We start from the raw sequence: 26,837 nt of genomic DNA, 5'->3' as shown, positions 1-26,837 counted from the left end.
TTTGCTTTCTTAATTAGAGATCATTTTACTGTAAAATGCAAATATGGTTACAAATCAATCTGTTTTTAAAAATCAATACTGTATTAATATAAACATAATTCCAAGGTAAAAATGGACGGAAGATAACAATTTCCAAGCAGAAACAATGAACCAAACACACATGATGGTGGCAGAATAATTTCCTGAAAAGAGTGCTCCAGAAAACGTTTTCCCTATAAGGAAACTGATTTTTTTTTAAATGATCCATCCAAAAAATGATTCTTCTTCTTATCTAAGAGGCAATGAGATGACATGAGGACATCAATTTCATGAGATAATTTTTATCAGATAAATTGATAATTCTACTACATAATTTTCCTCCAATCACATCACATGAAATCAACTGTCAATACCAAACACTTTTTAAAAGGCACTGTATGAACCCTCACTTCCAACACAAACATGAAAAATTATTTTCCCCAAGTACTAAACCTGGGTCCGAAGTATTAATGGGTAATAAGCATTATTTGTTGCAAAATGTGCCTATTTTTTTATAAAATCAGGCCTTTATACGGGCGCATTTAGCATACAGATGCATTGTATTGTGCGGCAACTGATCCCAAGTATTAACCTCTTGTAGCTTCATCTGTGATATGATTCTTCAGCCAAGGAGAGATCCTCCCGATGAGTTCAGAGATTCGATTTTTCCTTAGCAGACAAGTGATTTGCCGACTGGGTATAGGTTCGAATCACATTCTACTTGGAAGAGCAAGACAAATTAACAGCAACACATAAGAGCAGCAGCTGTATTTCCCTCTCGTGACATGACCATACTAAGATAATACATTCTCCTCCAAGGTCCCGTGCCTTACTGTGTGTGACCCTGGGCAAATTAGTTAACCTCTCCGGGTCAGCTGTAGAATTGAGTGGGTTAGATAAGGGCTCTTTGGATCCTAAATTGACGATCACATGGTCCAAGTGTGGCTAGATCAGTGACATTCAGCCTGGCCCTGTGATAGATGGAAATCTAACTTAGCCTGTTTGGACTCTGTTTCACCAAGTACGGTAGGAAAGCCAGTGTCTGAGCTAAAAGATCACACCAGTTGGTCTCCAGCAGTGAAAGGGAGGGATTACTAAAAGCCAATACTCTGAATGGCTGATCTGTCACGACCTATCGACCACATTAGAAAACTGGATGCAAGAAAAGGTGATAAAATGTCTGACCACAAGACCATCCATCCATTTCAGGCCTTGCTGGACCTATCCTTTTGTCATGTGTAGTCACAGAGATGCCAAATGGAATGGCAAAAATGAACAGAAATTCAGAAATTGCTTTGAACTGGAGTTCATTTACAATTAACGAATTTGTAAGCCTTCCTTTCTTATCAATGACCTCTCTATGGGGCAAGACAGTGGCTGTTGCTTCTAAAATTTAGGCCAATGTCGCTAAAGTTAGGGCTACACTCTGCTAACCCAAGTCAGGCACCATGCTGTGACTATACCAGCGCTTACCTTCTGTCCCTCAGCATTGTACTTATCCAGGAGTGCCTGGACCCGGGACCCAAAGCTGCTATCAACATCACTGAAGTTTTTTACCTGGAACCAAATTAAAATAAATTGAAAGCTGCACAAATCACTCCACAATACAACCCCTAGCCCAGGAATAAGGAATGGGCAAAAGGACTGCCTCCAGATCATGCTTAAACCCATGGATAAGGAGATGGAGGAAGCACTGATTTCTCCAGAGTCCTAATGAAGGCATTCCCAGCAAGAGCCCCAATCCAGTCCTGGGAGGCTGGGGGTGGGAGGAGTTCTTTATTGCAGAGGCCCAGGAACAGACAGATACAAAGCAATACATTCATCCCTTTCACATCGCAACTTTTCCCATCATGGTTTCAATATATCACAGGTTGTCATAAGAAATTAAATGGGAATTTGCGGGGAGTTTTGTGGAAGCCTCAGATAACACCTGAAGGATGACACAGAGCCGATGACCAAATAACCCAAATTTTACAAGAAGGTCCTATAAACACCCCATAAAAAAAAGAAAAAAAATTCAGATTTCTTCTCTGGCACCAAGGGAAGGCCAAAAAAATTTTAGGCAGATTTTCTACATCTTGGCGGCACCACACGCCTCACCCCTGCAATATGGAAGGGATAACTCTGCTGCTTGCGGTCAGATCCCCATAGTTAAGCAGTCAGTTGTAGACACAGACATCTCAGACTAAATCTCTGGACCTGCACCATCCCCTAACCCAGGGCAGTGAAGAAGGCTTAGGAATAGAGGCTGAGCTGAAAGGCCTCCAAAGAGCATGACCAGCTTTCTCTATAACCCGAGCTCTGGAACCAGCCATGGAGAGAACATGTGTGGGAGCCTGCATCAGTTAAGTAATGGTCAACGAATTTCAAAGCAGAACCAGTGACCAGAAGAAGTGAGGAGGGGGCTTCACTCCCCTCAGGAATTTTATTAAAGGTTATTTTTTTAATGCTTTGAGAAAACAGTATTAACTGAGCTAACTTCCTCCAGGGGCAGTGCAGCTCTCTCCAGCTCAGTAAATTTCTACTTAACTTCTTAAAAAAGGGTTAGCCACCAACATTCTTTAGGGATCCAGGGGTAGAAACCACACTTCCGCTGATGACAATTTATGAAATCCGTGGTCAAGCCTGTATTCTTATCAGGCAAGACTCAGAATCCTGCACAATACGGGGCGGCGACCAAATTAAAACAGTGGGAGAGAATTCCTCCAATTTTAAGAACTCAGTGAAATCATAACAGCATTTTGAGGATCGGCCTGAGGGTCAGTGGGGTGGCCCAGACACTGTAAACACTGGAGAGAAAGGAGAACAAAGTCCCAGGTGGCCTCCTGATCACTGGGTAACAGAACACAAAGCCGCCTCAGCTCCCTTGGTTCATCACCCCAGCCCCAATCGAGGCCCCCCAGGCTGTAGGAATCAGCTTTAAACAAAGGTCACTCACAGCTTTCTTTTGGATGAACAGCTGGGCATCCTTCAGGTGCCCGGCGATGTTCTCACACAGGCGCTGGCGCTCCGCCTCGTTCAGTACCTGGTTGTAGAACGCTCTCACCTAATGAGACCAAGAGGACACAGGAAGCCAAAGGGTCAGTTCATCCCAGGCAAACACTAATGGAACTTGTGACTTCTGAGGGCTCACAGACAGGGTGGGCGCTGGAAACCTGGGATCTCCCCTGCCCCTGCCCCATCCTGGAAGATGACAACCTCAGTTGCCTCATCTGTGAAGGAGGCGCAGCTAGGCCTGGAGTCCCTTCCACAAAGGCCCAGTATGAGGGTCAGGGAGAGGATGGATGGAAAACACTCTGTAAATGCCAAAAAAACATTCGTGCCCTTGAGGAGCTTACTTCTGGAGGGCAGGAGGGGGCACTCCCCACCTGGGGGATCCCTGGGGGATCCGGAAGGCAGCCCTCCTGTTCTGTGAAGGGGCATGCACAGTGACATGAGGATCCAGGGGCATTTTACCCCCAGACACCCCACACACACAAAGGGAGAAAACAGACCAACGGCTGCATTAACTACTCAAGCCCCTATGAGTCTCCGAGTCTCACTGAACAGCCCGGTTGGCTTGTGGCAGGTCCCGCAGGGCAGGGGGCCAGCACTGAACAAGAGGCCTTGCTCTCCTACTTCCTGGGGGTGGCACAGCTCTCCAACATTTCCCAAGAAGGAGCAAGGTGCAGCTAAAGAGTCCCCCCCGCCTCCACCTCATTCTGTCACAACAAGAAGCTTCAGGAGGAAGGAGAGCCAGACCACGAAGGGCATTCACTACACAATGCCCAGTGATCAGGAGGGGATGGCAGTGGCTGGCCATTACCTGAGTGACATTATCCTCATCGGTGCTGTTGTAGCGTTCCACATCCCCTGAGGTGCGATAGTGGTGCTCCAGAGCCTGGGGATAATCCACAGGAGCCCCAAAGCTGTTAGGGTAGTAATTGGGAGCCCCACCTTGGAAGAACAGAAGATAGGGTCAAAAGAGAAAACCGACCATCGTGCATCACTCTACTACTAGAACCGGGGCCTTCTTACTAATGTCAATTTCAATAACATGCACGCTGAAGTGTTACCAGAGACTACGGAGGAGAATGTGTCAATGGATGAAACAGCTGGAATGATCTAACCCAGATGCCAAGCCCCTGACCTGCCCAAAGTCACAGAACAGGAGAGGTCCAATTATGCATCTGAAAAATGCTTACCAGGACAAAAGAATTTTAAAAAATAATCAAAAAAGAAAAAATTTAAAAAGAAAAAATTTTTTTAAAAAATTTTTAAATGCTTACTAGGATTACTTATTAAGAAAGGGCCCTTCCCCAAGAACACAAACTACTCAGGGAAGGACTCTCTATTTGACAAGAATAGCTGGGAAAATTGGAAAGCAATCTGGCAAAAAAACAAAAAAATAGGTTTAGGCCACCATGTTACACCACATACTAACAATAAGTTCCAAATGGATGTGACCTAAATATAAAAGGTCACATGATAAAAAGATTAGAGGGAACTATATATATGTGTGTGTGTGTGTGTGTACATATATATATATATATATATATATATATATATGTACACACACACACACACATACACATATAACACACACAGAGATAAATGTATGTGTGTGTAAATGTGCGTGTGTATGTATATATAATTTATATATTACAGTTATGGCTAGAGGGAGAATTCTTAGAGGAATTTATGAAAGATAAAATAGACAAATTACATTAAATGAATTTTTTTTAAAAAAAGCTTTTACAAGAATAAAACGGTGCAGTTAGGATAAGAACTGCGTAAAATCACAATGAAGCTGCTGAGTGTACCCTTGAACTCATAGATTTTAGGACATGCTCTAAAGCAGTTAAATGTCACAAAATACGGACCTCAGACTTTACATCAAATGCTTATAAAAGATCCGAGTTAGATAAAGTATAGAAAAATTAGGTGGATGGTATAAATTGAATAAAGACTGCTGGGAAAAATGGTTAGCAACATAGTGAAAAGTGGACTTAGGCACAGACTTTACACAATGTACCACTTTAAATTTTAGCTAGAATATAGACTTAACCATTAAAAAAATACACAAAAATGGAAGAAAACAGAACAATATACTAATGTCAATTGTGGAGGTACAAAATTCTTTTTCATTAAGCAAAAAGAACAAAGTACTGGGGACAAGATACGTGGTACTCAACTACTGAAAAATTAAAAATTTCTAACAATAAAGAATACAATCAAGACAAGAAGAAGAAAAATAGGCTGGGAAAACCATTTATGGCAAATGTAACACAAAACAACTTCTAAAATTCATAAAAGATGAAGAAAAACATTTGAGAACAAAACCCAAACCCCAAATAAACAGTTAAAGGGATATAAAAATTTATAGAATAAAAACCACACATTGAAAACAATAACTTGAAACATGTTCAACCTTCCTAAAAATAAAGAAATGTAAATGACACCAACTGCTGGTTCCTACTTTGGTTTTTCAACTTCTGAGCCATGGCTTAAAATACAAGAATGATTTCTTGAGACAGAATGCACCTACCACAGGCCATAAGAAGTAGGGTTTACAAACCTAATCAAAAGGGCAATACATATCCCTGAAAAAAAGGGAAAACTACTAGTCAGCCTGTCTCCACTGATATCCTTACACTGTCAAGAGAATGTGAGAGGAAGGTCCCAGAACACTGGGTGGGCCCCACGTGACAAACCTATGGGGAAATATCAATGAGTTCTCAGATCTACAAGAGCATCATGAAATGCATTATTCAAATGTAAAAGTTACACAGTATACTTAAATGATTTTGCTGATATTAAAAGTTAAATTCATAATAAGTCATATAAAGTTACATACGACCTATCATGAACATGTGTTTTCTATGTTGGGGGGGTTGGGAAGGGGGAGAGAAGGGCTCAGTTTCCTATAAAGACATTCAAGAATTCAAGAGGGCAGATTAAAGTAATTAGCTATATTTAGCTGTGCATAAATCATCAGAACAACTTGTGGCAAACTGGAAAATTCAACGAATTGCTAGTAAATCAAAGATTTTTTTTTTCTCACTGAATTGACTTCCTCTTTTAGTAACCAAAATGGCCCAAATGTAACATAATTCACACTTCACAAGATTGTTGTAAGGAGAGTAGCATCATGGGAAGAGCATGAGATGCCCAGGATGCCTGGGGTTCACATCTGAGGGCTGCTCCTCATTACCCAGCATGCTCTTGTGCGAGCCACAACCTCTGGGGCTCATTTTCCTCATTCAGAAAATAAGAGGTTTGAATGCAGTGGCCTCCTGAAGGTCATCTTCCAGATCTAGGTCCCGAGACCCTACCAATTCCGCAGTAAACTTCTTCTCACATAGGATACCAAAGAGTCCTGGGGATACCTTGGTTGTCAAACATGCACATGGGTCCATCTCTTTGGTAGTTGGCCACTCGAGCTCGGTAAGGACAGTTCACAGGGAGGTGAAGATAGTTGGGTCCTAGACGGTGGCGGTGAGTGTCAGGATACGCGAAAAGACGGCCCTAGAATAATGAACGCGAATGTTTACTTCAAGTTGTAAAAGTTTACTTACTATACTTAACCAACAGAAGGAAAGAGAACGCCATAAAGCACCAAATATAAAATAGTGGCTGAAAAATACCACATATACCCACTGGGGGCCAGGTCTATCCTTTATTACAGACATCATCCTCACTGAAAAGCCATTTATTCCCCATGATGTTTTCCAAGTCAAGTTAAAATTAACTTTAAAATCTATTTTACACAATCACCAACAAAGCCAAACCATATTTGTTTAGCTTCAAGGACCTGATAACCAAAACCCCACTGAAACCCCCAGTGACTTTTTACTACATGCCACTTTTAAAAGAAAGAGGCGACTAGAAAATAAGATAATTTAGTTCAGCAAAAGAGAAAATAATCCCAAGGTTTCACTACAAAATCTGTTCTATCGCAAACATGCTCTATATTCCCAACTAGTTATGGCGCTGCTGGTTAAAATAATGAACCCGATGCACACAAAGGATTAAATGGTAGTTAAAATATTCTGTTTACTACAGCAGGAAAATGGAGAGGCACCATGGCAAGAGCGAGGGTCTGGACCAGGGGTGGGGAACTTGTGGCCCTCTAGGTCCTCAAGTGCAGCCCTTTGACTGAATCTAAACCTCTTTAGGGTTGGGGTAGGACCGCACCTGAGGCCCTGGAGCACCACATGTGGCCTGGAGGATGCTGGCTCCCCACCCCTGGTCCAGAGAATCAGAAGACAAAGACTGAGCCCAGCGCCCACTCCATCTGTCCCTCTCATCCCTTACGGCCCAAATTCTTTCATTTGTAAAATGGGGGTGACAACCCAGTCCACAGGACAGTGGTGAGAAAAAGGCCTTTGCAAACCTTCAATCAATTATGATAATAATACAACTATTTGGGGTATTATTCCTTTGAGAAAGATAATGAGTGCTGAAATTACAAGAGTGGTCTGCTTAATTCTAAATTAACCAGAAAAGGCGATTAAAAGAAAGACTTCATTCCTTCACCATTTTGGTTAACTGAAGTTTTTAAAGGTGATTCATCTCCTTCAGAAGAAGGATAGTGATAAGGAGTCAACTGTCCCACAGGATATCATTTTCCAGTTTTGGGAAGGAATAAAGAATTGACATTGGAAAAGGGGACTTGTTGGCCTAATATCATGTATTAAATCACTTAAACTATTGGGATTCCAATCCAGCCGTGCTTAGCTCCTAGCTCGGTGCTCTATCCACTCGTTCATACTCCATCTTCAGAGGACCAGAGACATCACAGCTGATGTCTTGACTCCTGCATGAATCGGATTTAAGTGAGGCAGAGTTGCACAGAGTCGTCAGCCTCACTCTCTCTTCCAGAGTCATCGAAGTCCAGTGGCAGGACAACAATCAGGACGACCGGAGATAGCCTGGGATGGTGTGCGTGACCTTGTGTCTGTGATGTCTGACCAAGCTCCAAGCGCTCCACAGTACCTGATTCGGCTACCCTCACGGCTGCTGGAACAAACTGTTCTCATATTTGCCCATTCCACAGGGTCAATAACTGACTACACTTACCAAAACCAATGTAAATAACCTAGGGTTGATTTTTTTCAATAGCACAGCACAGGCTCTATCCTGGGCTTGGAGCCTGGTTGACTCCTTTGCTCCAGAGCCAGTCTGGCAATACTCTCTTCCTGGGGGTAGGGCTAACAATGCAATCGCTCCATAAACAAAAGCTAGGCCACGGCCTCTCCTATAGTCTCCCACCCCACCACCCCTCCTGGCGTATCAGGGGTCACTTCACATATGAAGGAAGTTTCCAAAACAATAGGAAAAGGTCCAAATATCCAACAACAGGAAAACAATTAAGCAAGTTGTAGGATACTGCCATAACCAGATATTCTAAAGCTATTAAAAACAAGTGTGGAATAACAGTAAGTTCGCAAAGCACAACACACAACAGAATGTCCATATTCATTACAACAAATGTAAAATCTCAGGTATATGTTAACAAAGATTGGGGACAAATTTTGGAGTACCATAAAGAGTGTTTAACATTTAGATTTATTTCTCTAGCCATTTAATTTCAATTATAAGAGCCAGTATCTTAAAATATATTATTGTATAAAAAAGCCAGAGGTAGTTATCGTGGTAGGCTTATAAAAACTTCACTTCTGGCTAAACCTTGGTTCAAGGGCACAGCTCAAGAAAATAGATAATTGCGCAGTAATTTATTAACCAGTTCTTTTCCCACTGAATTCTTATCTAAGGAAGCAGTTAAAACTCCCTCCTCATGTTACAAGTGTGCGGTATGGGCTCACACCATGAATCATGCCAACTATACCCAATATTAAGGACTATACAGACACTAGTTAAGGCAAAAGTAGAGCATCTTAAAACATCAGCAACGGCAACGCAGTATCATCACTACTGTCCTGTTTACGGGCGGAAAAACTGAAGGGCCACATTAACAAAATGCTAACTTAATAGAAGAGCTTTGTTCAAGGTGTCCTGATGCCTACTAATTCCAGGCAATAAACTGCCCAGCCCTCCTTCAATGACTGACATTGAATGATCAACCAATCGACATTGTTAAAGCACCTACTATGGATGGGCCAGGCAAATTAAAGAGCAAATGTTTTTCTGAGACACATTTCAAAAAAGGAAATGCCAGAATCTTAAAACCCTAATGGGCTCTCGCTCTAAACACTATTCATTATTAAATGGAATTCAAGAGGGTGGGTCAGTGAGGTGGTTCAAGGGCCTAGTAGATAACAGGTACTCTTCTGTCCAGTGACACTGGCCACCTGGCTGTTCCACAAACAAGGCTCTCTATCTCTCGGCCCTGGCTCTCCTCCTGGCTGCCCCCATGTCTGGAATGCCCTTCCTCCTCGACTCCAACTCCAGACCTCCTGGGGCTCTTTTAAGTTCCAACTAAAATCCCACCTTTTATAGGAAGCCTTCCCCTCCCTCTCCTAATTCCAGAGCTCTCTCTCTCTCTTAATTATTTCCTAATTATCCTACCTAGGGCTTCTTTTCTTTACATTTGTTTGCCTGTGGTCTCCTTCATTGGATTGTAAGTTACTTGAGACAGGGACTGTCTTTTGCCTCATTGTATCCCCAGCACTTGGCACAGTGCCTGGCAATTTAGTAGGCACTTAATAAATGGTTACCGATTGATTGACTGATGATTTTACCCCAAAAGATTCCCATGCATGAACCTCAAGCTTAAGGTGAGGATGGCTTAAAGGTTGGTCTGGGACCAACAATTCTGAACAATACAGAAACCCACCAGGCTTACCTGCAGCATTTTATCAGGGCTTGCTTCAATGCCTGGCGGCATGTTACTTGGGTCAAAAGCTATTTGTTCCACCTCTGCGAAATAATTCGCAGGGTTCCTATTCAAGACCAGTTTACCAACTGGGATGAGAGGATAGTCTTTGTGAGGCCAGACCTGGAAATGAGAGAAGCATAACATGACAGATAAGCTAAAAAAAGCAAAAACTACTTTTTGAAATCCTGCCATCCCATCTTACAAAGTCAGTGAAGATGTCAAATGATAAAAGCCAGGAAATTATTCTTGAGGCCACCATCTATGCTGGTCAAACTTTGGGCAATAGCAAATTCAGACAGTGTCTTTCACAAAATTTAGCCCTTGACAAATACAGAAGATTCCAAGCATCTGGAATAGCTCATCAGCACAGGGAGCACCTGCAATGAAACTACACACCAGAATGAAACATTCTGGGAAAATTCTAGGACAATACCATCCTCTATGCTGCTAGTACATAATTTGCCTTTCGTTTTCCACATTCAAGACAGAGTGACGAAGTGCTAGGCCACCTAAGTCTTTAATTTGCCTTACCTTAGTGAGGTCAAAGGGATTAAATGGAAATGCTTCTGCTTGCTGGAAGGTCATGACCTGGATGTAAAATGTCCAGCTTGGGTAGTTGCCGGAAGAAATGGCATTGAAGAGATCCCGCAGGCCATAATCAGGATCTTCCTGAGCGAGTCTTCCAGCCTCTTGGACAGACAGATTTTTGATCCCTTGGTCAGTCTAAAAGAGAAAGAACAGAAGCATTTAGAAGGAGCCTAATGGGCGAAGTTGTCTAAAAGTTAACAAACCACAAAGGAAAAGACTATGAGGTCATGAGTAAGGGCCCCTCACTGATTTTCATGACAATGAAACGACCCACAGAGAGCATATTTGAGTAGCATCATCTCCAGATTTCAAATCCATTATTAGGTCATTAAACACCATTTGGCAATGCTGATTTTCAGAACAACCAAGGAACTGTGTTTGTCTGATTGATATCGAGAAGCATTTCTAGCAGGCGTTTAATAAATATTTGTGAAAGAAATATATGTATATACACAGTATACTTAGGGACAATCTTTTGACTCTTTTGTATCCCCAGTGCTTGGCACAGTGCCTGGCACATAGTAGGAGCTTAATAACTGTTTATTGACATATAATTTTATTTTTCTCAGTAAGTGCTACAAAAGTACATTCTAATAGCTCTCTGGCAGGGGGTAAAGGAATAATACAATGGAAAATAAAAGCAGTACTAAAAACAAGATAGATATCAATCAAAAAAGATATCAATACAAATTTGTTTTAAACAAAAAGTGCATTGCCTCCATTTTATGATATTCAAATTAGCTCAGAATGTGACTAAAATTGACTTTTTCTTTTACATAAAACTGAGGTTCTCAATGCCTAACAGAGGTGGGGAACCTGCAGCCTTGAGGCCACATGCAGCCACAGGTTCCCCACCCCTGGCCTAGTACTGATTGTCATGAATAGCAATATCTTATCCAGAAAAGGTCCTTTTTAAAATATTCCAATTAATAAGAGGCAATATTAGGTTATAAAATGACCACTTAGACTGGGTAACAAGAGACCTGAAATCTAGGCCCAGGTCTTCAATAAGCTAGTTTTATCACCCAGGCAAAAATCCCTTCCTCCTTCTGGGCTTCAGCTTCCCCAGCTGCAAAATGAGGGTTGAACTAGGTCATTTAAAAGGTTCTTTTCAGCCTTAAAATCTTATGATTTAGTGCCTACCAAAAGCAAAGAATTCAACTTGATTCTATGAGAAAAAAAAAAAAAGAATTTTGCTTCTACCCTTGAGAATCATTCATTTGCTTTTAACTTTGCACATCAGAGGAACTCGATATATATGCGTTGAAAGAAAGATCTCAAAAATCCTGATGACTCTCTCAGGAAAACTAACTTTGAATCACCTTGTAATGGAATTTGCAGTAAACTGCTTCCCCTTGAGCATTAACCAGTTTAAAGGTGTGAGAACCATATCCGTTCATGTGACGATGGCCATCCGGAATGCCTCGATCGCTAAACAAGAAAGCCACCTGGGAGGTAAGAAGGAAGAAAAGTCAGTTTAAGGCAAAATGGCCAAACAGATTCCTAAGTGAGTCATAGCAAAACGCCCAAACAATACGGAGTACGTGGTGGCAGACTGCCCATTACACACATATTTCCTAAATCACAAAAGAAGCATTTATTCACAGGAACGTCATCTTTCCTTTTCATTCCTCAAACCCAATTAAACACTTCATGATAAATGAGATTATCAATTTGTTGCTTCTATTAATATAATTCTAATTTGATTACATTAGCAGATTAAAGTTTCTTTAAAGAAAAAAAAATCATAGAACAGGGGTGGGGAACCTATGACCTCAAGTCCACATGTGCCACAAAGGGTGACACTTGAGGACCTACAGGGCCACATGTGGCCTTGAGGCTGGCAGGTTCCCCACATCTTTCATAGATTATTCTTCCCAGGAAATCAGAGGAAGCCCCTTAAGAGAAAAGGTAAAGGCCACTCCCACAATGATTTCCCAAATCCCACGAAAGAAAGCATTAGTAAATTCCTCCCTCTCGGGGAACAATTACAATGCAGTAAAAGACAACCATTCCTACCTGATGCAAAGATTCAGGGCGAAGACTCCAGAAGTCCCAAACCATGTCAGGATCTTTAAGGTGGGTTTGAGGGTTCCTCTTCTGGCTATGAATAAAGGATGGAAACTATACGGGGACAAAAGTGGGGAGAAAAGATCCAAAATCAGGTTATAGAAATTATGGCTTCTTTTTCATATTTGCTCTAGGGTTGAGTCATAGAATATACTGCAAATCTAATCAATCATATTGATTCCTGTCAGTTAAAAAACATTTATTAAGCACCTGCTATGGGCCAGGAACTGTACAAAGGGCAAAGGACACAAAAAAGGGCAATAGAGAGTTCCCTGCCCTCAAGGAGCTCACAGTCTAAAATGGTATAATGTAAAGGAACAGAAGGATGAAACTGACCAGTGAGTCCTCTGAGATAGAGAACTCCCAGATGAACCAATGTAGGTTAGAACCTTCTCAGAGAGTTAGCTTGATCATGGAAAGGTGAGGTGCCCAGAGTCACCTGGCTAATACATATACGAAGCCGGACTTGAATCTGGGTCTTCCTGGCTCCAAGGTCAGCTGTCCAGCCTTCACATCAAAATGCTTTTCAAATAAGTCAGAATTTTGAACCAACTACAATGAAATGTTTTATTTACTATGTCCATCTAGTGCCTAGCTATTGTCAAAACTGTCTACAGGCTCCCTCTCAGCAAAAATTACAGTAGGAGAATCCATCTATTTAAATTCCACACAAAGTCCTGTATGTCTCCCAGCATCCCAGTACATCACCCAACACCTTCACTATGTGCCCTGAGAGAGGAGACCCCTCCTCTCAAGGTCCCAGAGCCCTACTAGGGCAGCTTGCCATGTGGGGCCATGATTATTATGACAATATCAAATCTCAAGACTAAGAATGCCACTTGTTCCCTTGATCTTGCAACATGAGACTTCATTTGCAATGGATCTTCCAAACAATAACTGGGCAATCTCAGAACAAAGGCCCCTTTCTTTCCTTTGGCCTTCTGAAGCAAGTCTTCTCAAGTGGGAGATATAGAACAATTGCACCTACCAGAAGTGGGTCCCTGATAAAGAAGATGGGAGTGTTATTTCCTGTGAGATCCCAGTTCCCCTCTTCGGTGTAGAATTTCACAGCAAAACCTCGAGGGTCACGAACAGTGTCTGCCGATCCGGATTCTCCAGCTGGAAGATGCACCGTGAAAGATGTTAGAGAGAACAGAGTCTTCCAAGAAGGCCAAAACAACCCTACACTTCATTCTCCTTCCATTTGGTGGGGGGGCGTAAATTAAGTTCTTACAGTTCTACCAGGGGTAGGGAATCTGCAGCCTCGAGGCCACAGGTTCCCCACTCCTCTATCTAGACGATCACTTCTCTAACTTATAATGTTAATTCACTCTAGAAAATGGACAAGTAAGAAGGTAAAAAGTATTAAATATGTGTCTCCCTAGTTGGAATGTGGACTCCTTGGGATCAGGGACTGTCTTGTTTGTCTTCAGTCCCCAGTGCCTCAGGCAGAGCATGGCACAAAGTAAACACTTAAGAAATGCTCTTTCATTTATTTCATTCAGGTAAAATGGTGAACATAATAAAAGCCCAAGGGATCACAAGGATAAACTTTAAAACTTTCTTGGACTAATACTAAGGTGTTTTCAGTTTCACAATGAATCAAAATTTCCAGATAAAAAGCTTTAAAAGGGAACTGAAAAATTAAGGAAAAATATGAGGAATAAGTGAACTGCCCTATCATGAGTTTGATATTAAGTAGAGTTAAAACACAAGTGCCTTGTAATTAAATTTGTTATATAGTAATAAAAGGGAAACCAAAAAACCAATTGGGAAGAGGCCAAAAATCTTAGCTCTAGAACTCTGGAGTAAAAACTAGCGCTTGTAAAAAAACTCTCAACTCATTCCCAAGATTTAAAAAAAAAAACAGATCAGGAAGTCCCTACCCCTAAGTGTTACTACTCGAGATTCCAGCAGCTAAGATGTAAGTAGTTTGCTAACAAGTATCAGGAAGTCTCTGTTATTTTTAAATCCTTCTCTATTTCCAAACCTCCTCTTTTTTTTCCTCCAAGAAGCTTGTTTCTGCACGAGGCAATATCTGCTGCTGTTGTTCAGCTGTTTCAGCTGTGACCCCACTTTGGGGTTTTCTTGGCAGAGATACCAGAGGGGTTTGTCATTTCCTTCTCCAGCTCATTTTACAGATGAGGAAACTGAGGTAAACCGGGCCAAATGACTCACCCAGGGTCACCCAGCTAGCAAGTGTCTGAGGCCAGATCTGAACTCACAAAGATGAGTCTTCTTGACTCTAGGCCTGGCACTCTATCCACACAGGGTAACACAGCTAGTGTGTGTCAGAGGCTGGAGCCAATAATGATGACAGTGCAGTTTACCAAGCAATGGTGCTCAGGTGACTAAAAGCAATGACTTACCCACTGTAGAGAATCTAACAGCAATCGGAGTCCTTTTCCCAATATGCTCAAAGACCTTTGCCTTGGAATATCTGGTAATATCATGAGTGACTTCAAAATATCCGAAGGCTCCTACGAGACAAGCACAAAGAGCACCACTATGAACGACTGGTCAAGTATTGACTGTGTCCCTATCTCATCCTACCTATGAGAAGTGGGAGGCCTCCCTGCCCGCCAAGAGCTTACAATCTATAAATGTTCTGGACACCGTGTCCGTGCTGAGGTGCTGAACTAGGAGCACCAAGCCAGAATTCAGGGAAGTAGTTGATGTGATCTAAAAAGTGCTGGAGGAAGCTTCATGAAGGTGCTAAGTCTTGAGCTGGGGCTTAAAGGAAAAAAAGCATTTGTAAAAGAAGAGAAAGAATTATCGGCTGGGGGCGGAAAGCAGAAAAGGTATCTTAGAGGCCAGAATGGCAGCAGTCACTCAATGGAGATGCCACAATGCCTAATGAAAAACCATGATGAAAAATGAGATGAGTGGACAGGTAAAGCATGAAAGATGGGTTACACTATGAAATTCAGGTTTTTTCCAACAGAGGGGGTAAATGAGCAAGTTTTCCGACAGAAACTTCGGAGGGCAGAGATTCAAAGTCTCTGTGCTAGAATTGGACAAACTGTCTAACCATTAAGACAAAAATATAAAATTAGGGCTTGGGAATGCCCATTCTCAACCCAGGTAGCATAAAATTACTAAATGCACACCTCACCTGCTCCTTTAGCATGAACAACTCTCTCTGGAATTCTCTCCCGGTCAAAGTGAGCCATTTCATCAGTGAAAACCACATCTTGAACAAGAAGGGGCCCCCGAGGTCCAACAGTCAGAACATTAAGCTTGTCTCCTACGGGGATACCAGCTCCCGTGGTAAGGGAATCAGGTTTCTAAAAAGAAACAGGGGCATAGAAAAATCATTCACACTTAAAACGACATGTAATTAGTTAACATCTCCAATTTACATGACCACAGTGGCCATTTCCCCACAATTTTTTCTACCTGACCTATTAAATGTATCATCTCTAACATCCTGCTCAGCTCTGATTTTCAGGACGCTTGTTAAAACTTGCATTTGTATTTCAGAAACATTCGGCAAACATCTCTGCTGGTCAAACCACTTGGCCCAAAGCAAAGAGGTCTTGAGTAACTCCTTCTTTGGAGACTCAGCTCAAGTACCACCTGAAGTCACAGTCTGATCCAAAGTCATGATGCCCTCCCTCCCAAACTACCTTGTTCTTAACCACTTGGTATCTCATCTTGTTACTACGTATTCTGAATCTATTCATCTATGTCCTTAGTGTCTACCCCGCTAAAACAGAAGCTCCCCGTGGGCAGAGATTGTGTCATTCTTTGTATTTGTAGCTGCAGTATTTGGTACATAGTAGCTCTCTAATGTTTGTTGATTGATGACGTCAGCTATGAATAAATGCCTAGCATCTTACTGTGAAGAAACGACATTGATATGGGGCTTTAAGGTCCATCAAGCTGTTTACAAACACATTATCTCACCTGACACAAATGTCATAGGTATTTATGACCTGAATTTTATAGTCAAAGAAATCAGAGGCTCAGAGATTCCAGTACCTTTCCCATAGTCACAAGGCTGGGGGTGAGGTGAAGGAAGGGAAGGAGAACATGCATTTATTACAGGCCTACTAAGTGCCAGCACTGTGCTAAGTAAGCATTTCATAAATATTATCTCATTTGATCCTCAGAAGCATCCTAGGAGGTACGTGCTGTTCTGTTTCTTGCCAGAGCTATCCAGAACCCAGCATCCCCTCCAGGCCACGATGAAACTATTAGAGGACGATCTGAAGGGAACGGCATCATGAGGATAATGCAAATTTCAAAACAACCCCTTTACTTGAGCCTTGTCAAACCAGTGATTCATGACTGTGGTTAGTATTAGAGTCTGACAAACAAAAGCCCTGGTGATTTATTGACTTTCTTCAAGTTAAATATACTTCCTATAATAATCTCATCCTCAAAAAGGAATAATGAGATATTTTACGCTAATTGAAAACAAGCTTTTTTGGACTGTGATAACCTGTTTCCTAAGCATGGAAAAAGTTTTTAAGAATGAAAAAAACTTAAAGAATAAACCAGGCAGCGGGAAAGACAAGATCGTTTTTTGAGCAAGACAGATCACTGTCTGAAAGTTTAATCTGTCAAACAAAGAGCCAAAAGGAATGAAGGCACCTGCTTAACCCATGAATGTATAAAGTAGTTTTGAGACTACAGGGAAGTGCAACATGGAAATCCCTTTTAAAAATTAAATAAGAAAGTGAATCTCAGCCATGGATTCTTGACACAAAGGCTGAACCATCATGAAAACAAAAGCATCATTATGTGAATTACAGGAGATTTTCAAACCAAGACAATGAGTCTCCTCTGGCTGCCCTAATAAGGACGATGTGGCTAAAAGAATGAAATGTGACTGGAAACAGGATAATTAAAAAGGAATGAAACTTCTGATTTCTTCAAAGTGATACTGAGGTTAAGAAAAAAGGTGAAATTAAAGGCAATAACCAACATTGGCTCAGGGGGCAGTTGATGCAACATACCTCTTCTCTCTTCCCTGGAGAGTGGTGGAGGACTTACAGGTCCTGAACGCTGTCTACCTTGTTAATCAGAATTGGCTTTGTTGTTGTTCAGTGGTTTTTCAGTCATGCCTGACTTTTTGTGACCACATTTGGCATCTTCTTGGCAGATACTGGAGTGGGTTGCCATTTCTTTCTCCAGCTCATTTTACAGATGAGGAAACTGAGGCAAACAGTGTGAAGTGACCTGCCCAGGGTCACACAGCTAGTAAACGTCTGAGGTCAGATTTGAACTCAGGAGGATGCCCTGTCCACTACATCACCTAGCTGCCCAGGAATTGGCTTTAACTGTTTTTTTGGTTTTTTTTTTGTGATGAGAGAGGGAAGATATTAGGAAGTCTGTGATGTAAAAACCAAAAGATCTCAATAAAATTTAAAATACATATATAAAGAGGGAGAATAAAATAAATTAATAGTACTGAATCTGAATCTTCCCGTATCTGACTCTAGTCAAGACTACAAATTCTTGTAAATATGGGTCCCGCCATTACAGTCTGCCTTATGGCACCTTTGGGTCACACAAACCCATAGCTCTGTACCTCCTCGGCCTTCAAAGTGGGCAAGTCAAGCTCCCTGAGAAGCAGCGAGGGAACAGCAGCGCTGACGGCCCTTTACTGTCTAAACATGAACATGAGCCATAAGAACATGGTGGGGAATCTGAAACAGTCAACAATCGTCCAGCGATCACAGCCATCGCTGCAGATCATGTGAAAGATAGAGGGGACCCAGGGCACAATGTAACCCTCAGGCTAAACGGACTGACACATAATGTGCTCAGAGGCGAGAGTTACCTCCTCTTTATAAGGAAAGAAATCAATTCCCCCTTAGATTAGTATGATTTAATCGCAGAGTCACAGGACCAGAAGATTTTAAAAAGACATTGACTCTTTTCTCTGCCTTTAGGCAAGACAGCCACAAGTATTCAAGGCGGTTGACTTTTTTCTACTAAAAAAAAAATGCTAGAAAGATCACCTCTCTCTTTCAGTCCACTATCGTTAACAATAGCTTATGATGTTTGCCTTCAATGAGGCCAGATGCCACATGAGCCCATATTTTTGAAGTTTTGGTGGCAAATATTTATAATTTACTTATGATGAGGAGGGATATAAATATTTATAATTTATTTATGATGTTGTTGTTCAGGCATTTCAGTCATGCCCAACCCTACGTGAACCCCATTTGGGGTCTTCTTGGCAAAGATACTGGAGTGGGTTGCCATCTCCTCCAGCTCAACTGACAGATGACAAAACTGAAGCAAACAGGCTTAAGCGTCTGGGGCTGGATCTGAACACAGGTCTTCCAGACTCCAGTCTTGGCCTTCTATCTACTGAACTACCTAGCCGCCCTTTATTTATGATGAAGCGGGTTGTAAATATTTGTGATTTGTTAACGATAAGGCCTTTTAGAATCATCTTTTTTAAACGACTGACTTAAAAGCCTTTCCTTATAGTTCCATACCATCAGGAGCCATGATTTCATTGGTGTTTCTACTTCATTTAACCACACAGATCACAATCTCCCCGCGATTAGTCATTATAATTACAGCTGATATTTAAATCACATTTTGGGCTTTGCAAAGCACTTCACATAATGGCCTCAGGTGGATAGTGTCGGACAGTTGCTAAGGCCCCCAAATTCATTCCCCTGCAGCAAGGCCAGTGAGGGGCCTCTGCACTGAGCCAGGCTGGTTCCCTGTAAACAGAGAGTCCATCCCGGGGCAGTACTTGAAGCTTTTCCAACTTGGTAGGCCATGCCTGAGCTTCTAACACGACAAACATAGCCATTGAGAAACTGCAAACTATTAAAAGTCATACAAAGGAATGCTTCAAATCACTAATAACAAGAAAATGCAAAACAAGAGAACTCCGAGTTTTCACCTCATACCTAGAAAACTGGCAAAAATGAAAAATGGGAACAAGTGACATGGGGGGAGGGGAGAAGAGGTGGAAAAACAGGAACCTAAATGTACGGCTGACAGAGCTAACCAGTCTAAAAAGGAATTTGGAGTCATGTGAAGAGGAGGCTAAAACAGCCATCTCCTCTAACCAAGCCTGTTTACAAAAGTCTTCCATAATCATGTAGTAACTTTGCTTCTTGCTTGTCTAATTCTATTCTGACAAACAGGTCACAGTCACCTTTCATACGTATGGATCAAGAGTAGAAAGGCACAGTGAACTAAGGATGGAAATGCTATAAATGGCACCAATTACCCAGTGGTCAGATATCCTGCCACCCAAGCTATCCTGAATGAAAAGACCCCCCCCCCACCCAAAAAATGCTGAGACTTTGTTTTTAACTTTTTACGCAAAAAAAACAAAACCTGTGGCAACCAAGCAGCAGCCCAAGAAACGAGGATAGCCAAGAATGAGAGATCACACACGGCACACTGCAGTTGGTCATTTCACTGATCAGATGGAAACGCTGTCACTGACTGAAGACAGCTAGAGAAACCAAGTCACAAATCCAGAAGTTCTGCAAAAACTGAGAGAGAAGAAAAAGTAAGATGAGGAAAAAGAAAAGGACCGCAGAGATTGAAACAGAGATGAAAAGTGGCACCAAGAGAAAGGCACAGAGCTGTGTCAATGGTGACAAGAGAGAAGCAAGCTCTCCAGGAGGAGAGAGTAGCAGAACCAATTGAGTACTATCCAAAGACAGACAATGTGGTGCTTTCAACTAGAACTCAGTAAATGTAGGACCTTCTAAGAGTAACAAGATGCCATCCATGCTAAGAAGCACACTGATGATGTGATAACCACACAGTCTGGGGGCAGGTGATGAAGAAAGAGTCAGCAGCCTTCCATATTCTCTGGAGGCAGCACTACAGCCTAGCAGTCATGAAATACCTGAACGGTTTGGGGGGACCGGAAAGAGGGGCAGCGATTGGCCAAAGGAAAGCCTGTAATCCTACCTCTGAGGAGGCTGAGGGACCACTTGAGCTCAGGGCTTCTGAACTGCAGTGTCCTAAGCACTAAGTCCACTACCAATATGGCAAGCTCTCAGAAGGAGGCAGCCATCGGAGTAGGGAAGGATTGAGATGGGCCAGGTTGGAAAGTGAGCAGATCAATCAGTATTGGGACCAGCCTGAGAGCTGTGGCTGCACTTCCAGCCTAGGGGAGGGAGGGAGGGGAACAGGGAGGGGGATGGAGAGAGAGGAAGAGAGAGAGAGAGGGAGGGAGGAAGGGAGAGAGAGGGAGAGGGAGAGGGAGAGGGAGAGAGAGAGAGAGGGAGAGAGAGAGAGAGAGAGAGAGAGAGAGAGGGACAGAGGGAGAGAGGGAGAGAGAGAGAGAGAGAGAGAGAGAGAGAGAGAGAGAGAGAGAGAGAAAGGAGAGAGGGAGAGAGGGAGAGAGGGAGAGAGGGAGAGAGAGAGAGAGAGAGAGAGAGAGAGAGAGAGAGAGAGAGGGAGGGAGGGAGAGAGAGAGAGAGGGAGGGAGGGAGAGAGAGAGAGAGAGAGAGGGAGAGAGGAAGAGAGAGAGAGAGAGAAGGAGGGAGGGAGGGAGAGAGAGAGAGAGAGGGAGAGAGGGAGAGAGAGAGAGAGAATCTCAACAACAAATACCCAGGTCTTTAAGTGACCGCGTTGATGCCAATCTACATTGGTTGAGGGTATTTATTCAATGGGATTTCCCTCCACCAATAAAATCAGAGGTTTCTTCCTCCCCAAATGCTATACTAAGAATATATTCAATATCTGCATGATACAGTGCACGTGGCAGCCTTGAAAACTGGTCTATGCCTTCAGATAAAGGAAGAAAGAAAATGCCTCCAAAATAAGTCGGGTGTAGAACTGCATTATCACCAATGGGGGAAAACACCAGTCGCCATGTCACCCCCAAAAAAGGGAAACACAGGAAACAGCAAATTTTTCGTTGTAATTTTTTTAAGGTAACCACCACTTTCTAATGTGGATGAAGGTTTTGTAATGACAGAGGGGTGGGGAACCTGCAGCTTTGAGACCATATGTGGACTGAATTCAGTCAAAGGACCACCCTTGAGGACCTAGAGGACCACATGTGGCCTCGAGGCCACAGCTTCCCCACCTCTGAATTAGGATTTGGTTCCCCAAGGCAGAGAACCAGGCCTCTGTCATTCCACCTCTGCTATTGGCTCCTTTTGCCATACATGGGAAGCTACTTTATATTTCTGTCTCTTCTATTAGTAAAATGTAAGAAAGGTAAGAAAAAGAATCTTTTAAACAACTATAAGTGCTACCCTAATGTCATTCCCAGCTGCTAAATATAATATTTAACGTCACTGGGTCGGCATGAAGATTCACTGAAAGGAATGGATATAGGCTAAGGCAGAAAAGTCTTATCACATTCCAACAAAGCAGCTCACTGAGGAGGCAAGAAGTGAAGTTTCTAACTCACCAGATGAGCAGTCAGTTGATGCTATTACTTATTATATTTAATACTAAGTACTAAGAAACGGCCAAAATTCTCATTTTGTTTTTATCTAAAGAAACTGGAAATGCAGCCTTGCACTTGGCCCTCTGGTAGGTACCAAAGGGCAGAGGGGCCAAACACATCTAAGGCCTGTAATATCATTCCAGAATGCCCCCAAACTGGATTAAAATGTAATCGGGAATAGGCAAGTAGTCAAAGGATGTGAACAAACAGTTCTCAAAAGAATTGTAAAGTATTCATGACCACTGGGAGAAAATGCTCCAAATAATAAGAGAAATGTAAATCAAAATGACCCTGAGGTTTCATCTCAACCCTGCAAACTGGCAAAGATAAGAAAAAAATGGCCCTAGTCAATGATGGAGGGATTGTGGAATGAGAGGCACACCAATGCATTATTTGTGGAGCTGGGGAATGGTTCGGCCACTTTGAAAAGCAATTTGGAATTATGCAAATGAAGCTACTAAAACGTCCATATTCTCTGACCCAGAGACTCCATTACTACTGGGTTTATACCGCAAAGAAGCCAGTAATAAGAAGAAAGCCCCCATATACTCAAAAATATTTATAGCAGCACTTTTTTGTGATGGCTAAGAACTGGAAACAAAGCAGATGTTCATCAGTTGGGAAATGGCTAAATAAAACTGTGGTACATGAATGTAATGGAATACTACTGTGCTACATAATGATGTGTGTGATGAGCACAGAGAAGGATGAAAAAGATCTCCATGAACTGATGCAGAGTGAATTCATCAGAACGAAAGACAAAAGATAATGATTACAATAAGTTAAATGAAAGAACGACACACCAAAAAATCAAAAGTAAATGTAACAAAATTACAAAGATCAGCAGGCCCTGAATGAAGAGATATGAGAAGACACCTCCCAAATTGCCCCTTCATGGAGGTGGGAGGTTCACAGGTATTACACATCACACACGTTTTCAGACTTTTTCAATGTACTGATCAATTCATATTTTACAAATTTTTTTTCCTTTTCTAAAAATATTATTTGTTATATACAACAGCTCTCAGGAAGGAGTGATACGTGGGATAATTATGGTGATGTTATATGTGTTATATACAACAGCTCTCAGGAAGGAGTGATACGTGGGATAATTATGGTGATGTGAGAAACAGAAAATATGAGTAAAAGTAATTTTTTTGGAAGCAATCAGAGTTAAGTGACTTGCCCAGTATCATAGACATAGTAAATGTCTCATGTCCTCCTGAGTCCAGGCCCAGGGCTCTATCCACTGTACCACCTCGCTGTCCCCTAACTTACAAAAATGTAACTGGGAAATATTTAGAAAAATAAATAAAAATGCAATAGGACATACTGCTAATATGAGGCTCTCTACATTATATGTGCCTGCAGGGATCCTAATGGATGGTATTGTGGCCCCATTTTCTTTGCATTTGACACCACTGTGGTAGGGGATACGAAGAAGAATATAGAGAAAGTGGCTACAGAACACCCCAAAATGTAGATGGTCTATCTCTTTATCATTAGTTTAATAATAGCCCACTGTATTTGATACAGCGCCCAATCCCCCTGACATCATCAGCATCTGTTCATGAGTTAGAAGCTCAATGAGCTGCTTTCCACTTGGGCTCACACCCTGGTTTCAAGCGCAGATAGGTTTGCCAAAGCCGGTGTATCTCCATACCAGTCAGGAGCACACCTTATTTATCTGGCTGATTCAGAGGCCAGGCAAACAAAGGCCCCGAAGTGTGGAGCAATGAAGTAAGAGCTGGCGGAGAATCATGAGAACTGGTCCTGGCAACCTTGGGAAAGTTACTGCTTGGCCTCTTGGCACCTCAGCTTCTCCTTCTGTAAAATGGGGAAGCTGGAGATCTCTAAGGCCACAGCATGACAGGACTCAGTGGCAGAAGAGATCACACAGTCCAGGGGCTCTCACATTTGTCTCACATTGGTAGTACCCTTCAATTTAAACAAAATTTTAGCAGACCCATGTAGTCAAAACCTCTCACGTTGTTACTTCTAATACTTATTAACAACATAAGGTTCATTAAAACAAAAACAAAACGAGGATTTTAGGATTCTTTGCAGCAGTTTGAGAAATGCTGATCTAGTCAAAACCCTTCCTTTTACAGATGCCCCTTAAAATTCTACAACATCCATATGGAAAAAAGGCTCCAAGTCACTAATGACTAAAAAGGCCAATTTAGACAACTAAGTTTTCCACTTGCTTCTGCTCAGCAAATTGACAAACATGATAAGAAAGGGAAGTAACAGATATCGTTGGAGCTTGGGGAAGACAGGCACTTGTCTATACCGCAGGTGAAGGTTGGACTGGGTCTAACCGTTCTGGAAAATTTTGGGTATTATTGAAAAAGGTCACTAAGCCGTCCATAATCTTTGACCCACCAAACTCATGATGAGGCATATGGCTCAGGGAGGTCAAACAGAAAGAAAAGCCCCACAGACAACAAAATATTCATAGCAACACTTTTCACTGTATCAAACAACAGGAAACAAAGCTGATGTCCGTTGAGAGGAGAGTGACTGAACAAATTCTGGCACGCAATTGCAATGGAATATTTTTTGACTGTACAAAATAACAAATATGAAGGTTTGGAGAATCATGGGAAGACATGCATAAGTTGAGACTGAGGGAGACGAGCAGAATCAGAGCATACACAACAGCTACAATCATGCAAACAAACACAATGACAAAAAGGAAGCCAAGCTCTGAGTAGTCACAATGACCAATCTGGGCATTGGAGAGCACTTTTACCGTTCTCCTTTCCAGGCCCAGTCAATAAGCCAGGTGCTTTTTGCCTAACTGACTTTCCTTGTAATAAGTGTGAGCTGGTGGAGGAGAAGGAGTGAGCAGGGGAAGCCAGAGATGACTGTGATGTCAAAAGAAAAGCTATCAATTAAATGCATTGATCCAAATTAAAAAATAAAGCCTAAGGACCTGCCTGGAAGATGGCCAGACTCTGTTAGATTTAAGAGGATGAAATTCTCGCAGCTTACATCTATCCTGGTAATGCTTCCTCCAACAGAGGCTGGTTGGGAATCTGGGAATCCTCTCTTGGGATGGCAGGATTTGGAACTTGAGGGGCCCTTAGCCATGGTCCAGTCCTACCCTCTCATTTTGGGGAAGTCTCTTTCCGGGTCAGATAGGATGAACAGAGCCCATCTCGGACTGCACTTCACCATCTCCCACTCTTATGTCTCCTTCCACTAAGTTCCCCATCCTTCCTCTCAAGTGCCATCACTAGGTCTAACTGCCCCCAAGATAGAGGCAGCTGAGTATGGCTTATTTACACCAAGCAGAGAATGATTAGCCTTTCCATCAGTCAGTCCACAAGCCTACTATGTGCCAGGCTAAATCTTTTCATAAATGGGGAGGGGGGCAGGGGAAGAGAAGAGGGGAATGGAGGTGGGAAGAGTTGAAATAGTCCTAATGACAAAGGCCCAGAGTACATTTCTCTGGGTACATACAGAATCTCAAGATCAGAAGGAACCCTAGAGGCCATCTAATTTCACTCCTTCTTGACCAAGAATCACCTCCCTCACATCACAAATGGCTCTACAGGGCAAAGAGCACAGACTCTGGATCCACAAGGCCTGGGTTCAAAATCTGTCTGACAATTACAGTGTGAGCTTGAACAGGGTCACCTAATGGTGGTCTCAATTGCCTGCTTGGATTCCCCACTCCCCTCTGCAGGTTTCTTCTAGCTTGACATCTGTGATCTACTCTCTCAATGCTGCCCAATCCACAGCTGGACAGCTGGACAGCTTTCATCATTAGAAAGGTCTCACCCCCAAACTGAATGGAAAAAGGCAGCCTAAAGTAGTGAAAAGAGTTGGCACAGAGTTTCAAAATTTCCAAAAGGAGTGGAAATCTGCTTCTCTGCACCTTCCACTAGTGGAGGGCTTCACTTCCTGCCAGGTTCACTTGCTTCCCTGCCTTCCTCCTCTACCGCCTCCTCCTCCCCCCAAAGCTGAGACCTTTGTACCAGTTGGCAACCTCACAACTATACACTCGGGGCTAGGTCAACCCAGCCCTGTTGTTAATTAGGAATATAAGGGTGTTTTTGCCAAGATACCTAGGTCCCACCCTTTTCTATCTGGCACCCCTTCACCCTCCCAGTGGACATTCCACGCCCCTCCCTTAGTGGGCATTAGAACCTTCCTTTGGAACACTGGGGATCCTGAAATTGCACATTTCCGCTCCCCACTCCCCGTTAGCCATCATTGGAAACTTCCTTTGGAACCAGGAGAATTCTGAAATTGACTTCCCACACACAGCCCTATGTTAGCAGGCATTGGAACTTTCCTTCGGGACACTGAGGATCCTGAAATTGACTTCACATTCCCGGCCCGCCCCCGCCCCGGTCACTGGCATTGGAACTTTCCTTGGGAACACTGGGGATCCTGAAATTGACTTCCCACACACACCCCTGCGTTAGCGGACATTAGAACCTTCCTTTGGAATTTGCTTCCCAAACTGACATTCAACCCCCGGTCTGAGGCCCCTGGAACCTTCCTTTGGAAGGCTACTGGACTGTAGGCCCCGCCCGGCCCCATGGTTACTAGAACATTGCTCAGGAAGGCCGAGATCATGGATTTCTCCCCCACCCCCCGCCGCATTGGACTCTTCCTTGGATGGCTCCGGTGGCTCGTTCCCCCTGCCCCCCAGAGGTCATTGGATTGTTCCTCATGGACGCCAGAGCCCGGGGCCGTTAGCTGCTAGCCGCCTCGCTCCTCGCATCCATGGACTCTGCCAGGGGATCAGCCCGAGCCCGCGGGTTGTAGGCACCTGCGCGCTCCGCTCCTCCTTCCAGTGCTTCATCTGGTCGCTGGCTCTGTCTCGGTTATCCGCCATGGTGAAGGAGCTGGTGCAAGGGCAGCACACGCAAACACAAAGCGAGCTGGGCGACGGCGCTCCGCGTTCTGCCTCGCAGCCTG

At 42.9% G+C, this 26,837-nt stretch overlaps 1 protein-coding gene across 1 annotated transcript; it reads right to left on the bottom strand.

Moving 5' to 3' along the window:
* Positions 1-26,837, bottom strand: CAT (catalase). The gene is made up of 13 exons (XM_036763432.1): positions 26,689-26,837; positions 15,612-15,783; positions 14,866-14,976; positions 13,485-13,615; positions 12,446-12,550; positions 11,749-11,874; positions 10,370-10,561; positions 9,806-9,958; positions 6,387-6,525; positions 3,824-3,954; positions 2,957-3,064; positions 1,492-1,575; positions 1-735 (listed from the first exon to the last, which is right to left on the bottom strand). Exons 1-13 carry the CDS (start codon positions 26,752-26,754, stop codon positions 670-672), a joined length of 1,584 nt encoding a protein of 527 aa, XP_036619327.1. The 5' UTR covers positions 26,755-26,837; the 3' UTR covers positions 1-669.

Source organism: Trichosurus vulpecula, chromosome 6 (genome assembly GCF_011100635.1).
Source record: "Trichosurus vulpecula isolate mTriVul1 chromosome 6, mTriVul1.pri, whole genome shotgun sequence".
Lineage (NCBI taxonomy): Eukaryota > Metazoa > Chordata > Mammalia > Diprotodontia > Phalangeridae > Trichosurus > Trichosurus vulpecula.
Note: the sequence above shows the minus strand (reverse complement) of the source record. Positions and strands in the feature narration are given on the sequence as shown.

Coding starts and splice junctions, on each gene's coding strand:
- CAT (XM_036763432.1), bottom strand. CDS start 26,754: ATGGCGGATAACCGAGACAGAGCCAGCGACCAGATGAAGCACTGGAAG. Junction 6,526..9,805: donor GCCCTGATAAAATGCTGCAG/GTAAGCCTGGTG, acceptor TCATTATTCTAG/GGCCGTCTTTTCGCGTATCC. Junction 736..1,491: donor ACAATGCTGAGGGACAGAAG/GTAAGCGCTGGT, acceptor TCTTCCAAGTAG/AATGTGATTCGAACCTATAC.